General features: G+C 48.4%; 4 protein-coding genes across 4 annotated transcripts; all 4 read left to right on the top strand.

Moving 5' to 3' along the window:
• On the top strand, positions 1-2230 carry T310_3058 (uncharacterized protein; the record flags this gene model as incomplete). Its single annotated transcript, XM_013474050.1, has 4 exons — positions 1-108; positions 158-328; positions 420-738; positions 876-2230. The coding sequence occupies 4 exons, from the start codon at positions 1-3 to the stop codon at positions 2228-2230; spliced, it is 1953 nt and encodes a 650-aa protein (XP_013329504.1).
• Positions 2231-3038: 808 nt separating this feature from the next.
• On the top strand, positions 3039-5052 carry T310_3057 (Amidase; the record flags this gene model as incomplete). The annotated part of the gene is made up of 4 exons (XM_013474049.1): positions 3039-3353; positions 3429-4752; positions 4829-4985; positions 5025-5052. 4 exons carry the CDS (start codon positions 3039-3041, stop codon positions 5050-5052), a joined length of 1824 nt encoding a protein of 607 aa, XP_013329503.1.
• A 1326-nt stretch (positions 5053-6378) lies between these two features.
• T310_3056 (Endoglucanase) lies at positions 6379-7317 on the top strand (the record flags this gene model as incomplete). The annotated part of the gene is made up of 4 exons (XM_013474048.1): positions 6379-6470; positions 6610-6660; positions 6724-7068; positions 7137-7317. The coding sequence occupies 4 exons, from the start codon at positions 6379-6381 to the stop codon at positions 7315-7317; spliced, it is 669 nt and encodes a 222-aa protein (XP_013329502.1).
• Positions 7318-8147: 830 nt separating this feature from the next.
• Positions 8148-9251, top strand: T310_3055 (1-aminocyclopropane-1-carboxylate deaminase; the record flags this gene model as incomplete). Its single annotated transcript, XM_013474047.1, has 1 exon — positions 8148-9251. The coding sequence occupies one exon, from the start codon at positions 8148-8150 to the stop codon at positions 9249-9251; it is 1104 nt and encodes a 367-aa protein (XP_013329501.1).
• Positions 9252-9709: the final 458 nt, after the last annotated feature.

Below are 9709 nucleotides of genomic sequence, written 5' to 3'. Positions count from 1 at the left end.
ATGAGTTCAGATGTTGCGCCAATTCTCCCTCAGGGGGCAGGCTACGGGGTCGTGGTGGGAATTGGGTTCTTCTTTGCCTTGGTGATGTGTCTCGTGTCTTACATCCAGGTCCGTATCTCTTCCTAGGCGGTTGGATATTGTCACTAAGTTTTTGTAGAACAAATACACCCAGTACTCTACCAAGGCTAGCGAGGAATTCAATACAGCTAGCCGGAGCGTCAAACCCGGATTGATTGCGAGTGGTGTTGTCTCTGCTTGGACATGGGCTGCGACTCTGCTCCAAAGCAGCACAGTGGCTTATGAGTATGGAATTGCAGGTCCATTTTGGGTAGGCTTTCCTCATTCGATTTGGTAAACCATTACTGATCTCATACAGTGTCAGTACATTTTTTCGAATAAATAATTCGCTGGAGAGATAGCTAAATGTCATAACAGACGCTGCTGGAGCAACTGTGCAAATTTTCATGTTCTCAGTCCTCGCATGCAAAGTCAAGCAGAATGCTCCTTATTGTCACACCTTTTTGGAGATCGTGTATCACCGTTACGGAACGGCGACTCATCTCGTGTTCGTGTTCTTTGCCTTAATGACCAACATCCTTGTTGCCAGCCAGTTGCTGTTAGGTGGCAGCGCCGTTGTAACGGCCCTTACTGGGATGAATGTCTATGCAGCCACGTTTCTGATCCCTCTTGGAGTCTGCGTTTATGTTGTTCTAGGTGGTCTCCGAGCCACATTCCTTTGTAAGGACAACGATTCCCTTGTTATTTAATATTTATTTGTTAGACTACGATCTTCATCAAGGCTAACATTTTGCTACCAGGTGATTATTCCCACACTGTTATTTTGATGATTATCATCCTCTACTTCATGTTCTCAGTCTACGCGACAAATGATCTTATTGGATCTCCATCTAAAATGTATGACCTTCTGAAGGCTGCGTCTATCGAACGACCGGTAGCAGGCAACCACGACGGATCCTATCTGACGCTGAAATCGAATTACGGTCTCATTTTCGCTGTCGTTCAACTATGCTCTGGCTTGGGCACAGTGTTTCTCGACCAAGGATACTGGCAGAGAGCCATCGCGAGTCGTCCGACAAGCGCTGTTCGAGCTTATATAATGGGGGGATTTGCATGGTTCGCAATTCCCTTTGGCTTTGCGACGACACTCGGCCTTGCTGCGGTGGCTCTAACGAGCAATCCTCGTTTCCCCACTTATCCAAATAGCATGACATCCTCTCAGGTTTCAGCAGGACTCTCTGCTCCCTTTGGCGCTGCAGCATTGCTTGGGAAAAATGGTGCTGTTGCGCTGTTGCTTACTCTATTCATGGCCGTCACCTCGTCGTCTTCCTCTGAACTCATTGCTGTCTCTTCGATACTTACCTTCGACATCTATAAAGTCTACATCAAACCTTCTGCAACACCTCAGCAGCTGATCTTTGTCTCGCATGTCATGATATGTGTATTCGGCGTTGTTATGGCTTGCGTTGCATGTCTCTGGAATGGGATTGGCATCGACCTGGGATGGCTGTTTCTCGTCATGGGTCTCCTAATAGGCGGTGCCGTCTTCCCGGCTGCTTTCACCGTGACATGGAAAGGCCAGACCAGACTGGGTGCTGTTTGCGGTGCAGTTGGCGGCCTCTCTGCTGGTCTGATCGCTTGGCTTGTGGAAGCGAAGGTATATTATGGAACGCTGAATATCACTACCACTGGGGGTTCCTATCCCACCCTTGCGGGAAACATGGCCAGCGTTCTGACTGGCCTCATTCTCACTGTTTTTATCTCCTACATGAAACCAGATGACTTCGACTGGGAGGTCACCCGTGCAATAAACGCACCTGAAGCAGGAGAATCTGCAATTATCGTGCAGACTGGGGGCGAGGATGGTAACCACGATGTTGAGACCGTCCGGAATGAGGAGAAGGAAATGATCGAGGACAAGATCGTAGTTGAGGACCCCACACGGTTGCAGAAAACCTTCGTCACTGCGGTTATTGTGTCTGGCGTACTGTCCTTTATTATGGACTTTGTCATCCCGATCCCGATGTTCCTCTCTCATTATGTGTTCTCCAAGCCTTTCTTTACCGCATGGGTTGTAATTTCCTTCATTTGGGTCTTTTCTGCCATGTTCCTGTGCGGTATTCTGCCGATTTTGGAGACGAGAAAATTTTTTAAGACATTAGTGATCGAGATATTCGGGCTGGGGAGGAACAAGGTTGTCAACAGCACGTAATCTCTCTCCTGTCGGACTGAAATATATATTCATCACTGGTGAGATCCCCGGTCTTGATATTTGGCTCAAATCCAAAACTTGCCCGTCATCAATATACCGCTTTCCAAGAAGCCGTGTGAAGAGGAATCAGACTCCTTAGCATCCAGCTTTATCAGCACCTGAAGTGTTCCCGTTCGCAATCAGCGTTCGGTCGTCGAATACATACGAAGAAAGGGTACTTGGGGTGTACTCCTTTGCAGGCGACATGGATGAAAACAATGGCAAATCATAGAAATCAACTCAGCTTCGACCTATGTTACGTCTTCCTCGGAATATTCTGCATCTTCATCGCCTATGTGAACAGGATCATGGATCTTTCAGAACGGGTTTGTTTCTCGTTTTTCTTCCTTCACCAACTGGAGACTCGGGCGGATTTCGTGTAATAACAGGCATTTACGGAAGAAGCTGGCATAGCTGAGAAGGTACTTTTATTTGCTTTTGCATACACGATATTCAACTCTTCCATAAGTGGTTCCAAATTAAGTAACTCGCGACAGCCGAGGTTCGGGAATTGCCGAATAAAATGAATCTTCCCCGCATGACATCGTGCATGCTGGCCAATAATAATAATAATCAGAGTTGAGCTCCACTTCGTCTTGCTGCTCTTTAATGAAGTCCGATTCATCAACTTCTCCGTTCTCTGTACTATCTGTATCTGTTGACGGTCATTCGACGAGCATGCACTTGAATGGGCCTATTTAGTTTTGGCTGGAATTATTGCGCATTCAAACTGCATGTGACCGAGTAAATTACATCTGTGCAACCAAATATGACAGAACCACAACCACCCTACGTCGCCATCGCGCAGCGCAAACAGGCCCAGCTCGACTCTCTGATACCGCCAGAATGGAAGCTGCCAGCGCAGTTCATTCCGCCTGGGATGCGGCTCTCGCCCGCAGACTCCATCACGAAGATCGATGAATACCGGAAAGACAAGGTCAACTTAATGGAGATCCCGCGAAAGTGTGGCCTATTAACGGCAAAAGAGTTGGAGATTACAGGGAAGTGGGATGTCAGAGGGCTTTTAGCGGAGATAGCTTCTGGAAGACTGAGTGCGGAGGAGGTTACGAGGGCGTTCTGTAAGGTTCGCATCATCACCACCTTGAAAACCCTTTCTTTCTTTCTTTTCTTATATGGGCTGATTCTGATATGTTTACAGCGCGCTGCTATCGCTCAACAGCTAACACGATGCCTGACAGAGCCTCTCTTCGCGAGTGCTTTAGAACGAGCAAAGAAACTGGACGACCATTTCCGACGCACCGGCAAGCCCATTGGACCACTGCATGGTCTCCCCGTCACCGTCAAAGACAGCTTCTTCATTAAAGGAGTTGACTCAAGTATTGGCATCGCAGCCCTCGCATTCAAACCGGCCACGCAGAACGCCCCTCTTGTCGAGCTGCTGCTCTCGCTCGGGGCAGTTATCATCTCCAAAACCAACATACCTCAAACAATGGCCTTCCTCGACAGTTGCAACAATCTTTTTGGCCGCACGCTCAGCCCGCTGAACCGTCAACTGACTGCTGGAGGAAGCTCCGGCGGTGAAGGTGTCGTCGTGGCGATGCGAGGGTCGATGGTCGGGTTCGGCACTGACATTGGCGGCAGCATCCGCATTCCCGCCATGTGCAACGGTATTTACGGCTTCAAGCCCAGCGTCGGCCGGGTTCCTTTCGGCGGACAAGAGAGCGGCCATCCCGCTGGCAAGGGTCGTGCCAGTCTGCAGGCCTCTGCAGGACCTCTGGCACGGTCTGTTGCCGATTTGGATGCCGTTCTGAAGGAAATTGTCCCTCGAGCAGAGCTTTTCGGAGAGGATTGCATTCCGGGAAAATGGGAAAGTGAGACGCCATCACTGCCAGAGAGCAAACCACGCAAATTTACCATCGGCATCCTCCGCTCCGATGGCCTAATGGAGCCACTGCCACCGGTCGCCAAGGTACTGGACGAAGTGGCGCAGACGCTGAGACGAACAGAGGGCATCCAAGTGATAGAGGTACCCACTCCTGTATCGATGCGGAAATGCCAGACTGTCGCGGGCCGGTTAATGGATGTCGACGGAAGCTCGCATATGTTGGATCTGCTAGAAAAGACCTCTGAACCCCTCATGCCCTGGCTTCAAGGGAGGATGGCTAGACGGCCGCCGTTGACAGTCGACCAGCTGTATCAGCTTCACGCACAACGAGCCCAACTGGAAGATGAAATGCGCCAGATGTGGACTATCTCACCATCACCTTCTTCACCAAAGAGCGACAACGAGAATGGGCGATCTCGAACAATTGACGCAATCATCTGTCCCGTCGCACCGCATCCGGTACCAGAAATTGATCGCTGGAACGGCGTCTCATACACGTCGACTTTTGTCCTTTTGGACTATCCGGCAGGCGTCATTCCAGTGCGAACGGTAACGGAATCCGATTTACAACTGGAGCTAGACGATGAAAAGAAAAAGAAAGTCTTAGGAAGTTGGGATAAGAGGAATCGAGAGCTATGTATGTCTATCCGTGATGAGTTCGACCCAACCATCTTTATTATTGTTATGGAAAGTTGCTGACTGATGATACGCAGGGGACGAAAAAACTGTTGATAGACGTGTTTACCTAAACTCGCCACTCAGCGTGCAGGTTATCACTCCAAAACAGCATGATTACGATCTCATCAGGGCGATGGAGGTAATCGATAAAGCTATACGGGGGGAGAGGGAATCGAAGGATAAGGCGAAGTTGTAGGTTTCTATGTAGAGGCTTGAATAGATAGGATGTAGCTATCCATCAGACAAGTATAATAGTTAAATACTACAGAAGGACGAAGATTTGAAGCTAGTCATAGGCCCATGTGAGGAATGAATATAAACGCAGCACAACAGTCTTCAAAAAGGAAAAAAAACATCATATTTTACGTGTAATGCACTCGGATAACTTGCATGGACATATAAAAGCAACGATTAAATCTCGTAGTATTCTGGAATAAATTTCATTTAATAACTACTCCTAACCCAATGTTATGAAGGTGTTTCTGGTTGACCGCGACATTGAAGATATGAAAGGAAATCATTTCGGCTGTTAATTTCATTCCAGAAAACAGAAGAAATCTCGAAAGCCTCCCTATATCCTAGTGCGGGAAAATCAAATGCGAACGTGCTGATCAACGCCATGGAAACAGTCGGATAGCATCCGTACGAGTGAAAACAGAAGTAAAAAGACTAGGAAATGATCATCGGTTCTAGACCTGGGGTAAAACATTCCACTAAGCTTAACGGACAATAAATGAATGCGGGGTTTGAAATGATCCACATAGCGTGGACTAGATCTAGGGCAGACACCTTCTGATAAGCTACTGGGAGACTATCGTCCTTCGCTTTAGTCCGATCGATTTGAAGGATCTCCGTCGATCCGATGTGGCTGTCCCTTGTGACCCGTAGTCGATTCCAATCGATTTTTATCCAGGGAGATCATTTTAGGCTGTTAACGTTGGGCAGGGAAGTGGTCTGACCGTTTCCTTTGCTGCATACGAAAGATGTTTTTTTTGGGTCTCTGCTCCAGCAGGACATTGGACAGCAATTCGTCCGGGCGAACGCTTACAAGAACTGGCGACACTCCCCGAAAGTTACATCTGCGGGACAGTTAGGTCGTATAATTTGGCTTTCCGGATAAAATGTAAGATGTATCATGAATCCTAATCGCATTAAGCTCAATGATCGTGGCTTTCTTTTTGTTTCGTCCCCGCAATTCCCCCGCAATTTGTATTGAGACCTGCCCAGCCTATTACTACAACTCTGACTTTCTACCCAATCGACGGAGATTCTCCACAACATTATTACTGTGCTGAAGTCACATTCTATAAAATAACATTACAGGGACTGGGGGTAGATTATCTTCGCCAAGACTGATACCTCTGAATTTAGCCGTTACTGCATATATGAAGCGGGAAAATAACAAAAAAGGAAAGAAAGTAGAACTAGAAATTTCCGGAGGAATGTTTATCTTACAGGAAGGTTGGAAAAGTATAAAATCTCATGAGAAGGAAGCAGTACGACCCATTGATTTATCTGCTGTGAGACAGCAGCCAAGAGCACACCTCAAGTCTGCGCAATACAGGTTGCAAGTTTATTTTCCACAATGAATGTCAGAGCTGTTGTCTCTGTTTCTGCCTTCTTGCTGACGCCTTTGGCTTCAGCCCTGACAGGAACCACCACAACAACATGGGACTGGTAGGTTATCAGTGATTATTTCCTCCCTTTCTGCCATTTCCTTTCAAGAAAAGGAAAAGGGTCTTTTAATTTTCAGGATTTTGTGTCAACTTTATGAGCAAACTTCATTCATAGAAATGTTCTGACTTGACCCGTCCAGTTGTAAACCAGCGTGTAGCTGGACGCAAAATGCCCAAGCAGGCGGAGCAAGGTAAGAATCACTCTGCACTGACAGAATGACGAACAAAATCTAAATTGAATAATCAATCCTCAGTGGTACCGTCGCCACCTGCAACATCAACAACCAGGTACTCAGCAATGGTGCCTCTGCTCCCAGCGCCTGCCAGGGAGGCGATGCCTACAGCTGCTCCGACTTCCAGCCCATCATCATCAGTGACACGTTGTCGTACGGATTCGCTGGCAACTGGGAGACAAGCAACTGCTGCAAGTGCTTCCAGTTCACCTGGACGTCGGGGGCGGGTGCGGGCAAGTCCATGATCGTCCAAGTTGTCAATTCTGGCGGGGTCAGTACAGGCGATTTCGACATTTACACGCCTGGTGGCGGTGTTGGAGATTACAATGCCTGCACTTCGCAGTATGGCGCGCCACCACAGGGATGGTAAGAAATGACTCAATCGATTAATAAAAAAATCAACTATTCGAAAGAACGGCTGACCGATCTTATAGGGGTGCTCAATACGGCGGCGTCTCCAGCGACGCTGAATGCGACCAACTCCCCTCGATCCTGCAGCCTGGATGCCACTGGCGTTTCGAGTGGGCAGGAGGTGGCATCAACGGATGGACGACTGAGTACGAGGAAGTCGATTGCCCAAGCCAGCTTACTTCCATCTCAGGTTGCTATCCGTGAAGTCAAGGAGATTCCAGAGAGATATATATTGGTAGGAGGGATGATACGAAGATTCTTCCGAAGGTGCTGTCGACGGAAGTTCCAATGGAAGAGACAAGTCAAGTGAGTGATCAAGGAATATGCATCTGTAGCCGGATGGCCTGATCTTTCTTTTCACTGTCTTGTGCTCTTTGTTTCTTCTATTCATTCCTTTTTACGAGCAGTTCAACGAAAGTTCTTTGTTCGCAGTAACGAAAGGTTTCTCTCTGCTTGTCTGTCGATCAAGCTATTTAAGCGAACTAAGTATATTCGTATAGACGATGCTACATATAAATTGTCGTGTCACTCGTGATCCTGGCCATGACGTAAACCGGATAGCTGATCCTTTGAGAAAAGGACACAGTATAATTAAGGGTTTCATATGATGGCGTGGAATGTCCTGGCCTAGATGTAAAATGTAAAAATACAAATCAGTCACAAGCCCACGCTCTACAATACCCTCTGCAATAGAAGTACGATGATTGACAATTCGCTATTTTATATTGCAACGTGTATCAAGAAGTCCTGAAAAATACCCTCTGCCTTGGATTATTGCAGCTTCTCAGCAGCATCCTGAAGGTGTCGGCGTCGAGAAAATGGATTAAGATCCGGGACGGGCAACTTCCCCGCAACGCGGAAAACGAAAGATGTTTTCCGTCCTGTCGGCGATAATAATCGCATGCATTGAGATGTGACAAGCAGGAAATGGGAGCGATGTTGCTGTACTGACAACTTACGAATATACGCTGACACTTCTGCTGTCTACTTGTATATAATCCGAGAATAACGATTCAAGAATCGAGAAAAGCGCCATGGCTGCTACTGTCCCCCTCCCGGAACCATTTGCTTCGATTCCGCGCGAGTCCCTCCTTTTTGGACCGTCACCGATCCAGCGTCTCGAGCGTATCTCGTCTGATCTCTCCGCTGCGTCATCTCGCCCTGTGCATATATTTGCAAAACGCGATGACTGCAACTCAGGCCTAGCGTTTGGAGGCAACAAGACGCGCAAGCTCGAATATTTCATTGCAGACGCCTTGGCGCAGGGGGCGGACACGCTGGTCAGCGTTGGCGGTATTCAATCAAACCACACCAGGCAAGTCGCAGCCGTGGCTGCCAAGTTCGCTCTGAAATGCAGCCTTCTGCAGGAACATTGGGTTCCTGGTGATGATGCGCCGAACTACGATCGGGTTGCAAATCTGCAGCTTTCGAGGCTGATGTCGGCCAAAGTGACTATTGGACCCGAGGTCCAGGCTGTCGGAACAAAAGACAACCTATTCACGCACCAGGATGACAAGGTTCGCCTGGCTACCCTGTGTGATGAAGTCCGACAGAATGGAGGAAAACCATATCTGATCCCAGCTGGCGCATCAGACCATCCTTTGGGAGGGTTAGGATTCGCACGCTGGGCATTCGAGGTCGCGGAGCAAGAAAAGACCATGGGTGTATTCTTCAACGTCATCGTTGTTTGTGCTGTGACAGGCTCGACCATGGCCGGCATTATTGCTGGGTTCAAGCTGTTGGAAAAGCAGCCTGGACAGGAGGGAAAGAGGCGGAAGATTATAGGCGTCGATGCCTCAGCAAGACCGCGAGAGACTCATGCAACCGTGTTGAGACTGGCGCGGCAGACTGGCGAGAAGATTGGCTTACAAGCAGACGACATCACTGCCGATGATGTGATTCTTGACCCTCGTTATCATGCGGGAAGTTATGGAGTTCCAGATGAGCAGACCATCGCTGCTATCAAGTACGGCGCGTCCATGGAGGCATTTATCACTGATCCCGTCTATGAAGGGAAGAGCTTTGCAGGAATGATTGATATGGCACGGAAGGGAGAGTTCGAAGAGAATTCCTATATCTTGTATGCTCATCTAGGAGGGCAGCTTGCTCTGAATTCGTATGCAGACATCATTGCATGAATAAGCTCATAATAAGAGTCACCTACTAGATATCTTAATGGGGGAGAAAGTGGAGAAACCTTTAGATTAACAGTATAGTAATATTATTATTATTATTATTGAAGTTTAACGTCCATACCGAGCCTTTCGGCTATGACAGACCCCGAATCGTGGGCGACGCCCCTATCTAGTCTCTAATTCCCCTCTTTGACCATTCTGGACCTTTTCCTCGCCCCAAACCGCCTTATTGCGCAGGGCTTTTGGGCATTATGTATGCCCTCCTTGGTGTTATCACTGAATGGGTGTCACCTGCCTGCTGCAGGCCACCCTCCCCTATTACTCCCTCCCCCTCTCGTTCTGCCTCCTCCAAGGCCTCCAGTCCCTATTCATCATCCCTATGAGCCCTATCCACTGCCCGTACCTCGGTCCCCCCCGGGGGCACCTATGGCAGTATCCTGCTAGGAACTGCAGCAGGGCTC

The sequence above is a fragment of the Rasamsonia emersonii genome (assembly GCF_000968595.1).
Source record: "Rasamsonia emersonii CBS 393.64 chromosome Unknown ctg1118621760049, whole genome shotgun sequence".
In the NCBI taxonomy this organism is placed as follows: domain Eukaryota; kingdom Fungi; phylum Ascomycota; class Eurotiomycetes; order Eurotiales; family Trichocomaceae; genus Rasamsonia; species Rasamsonia emersonii.
The sequence above is the reverse complement of the archived record's forward strand: the minus strand, read 5'-3'. Positions and strand labels throughout refer to the sequence as shown.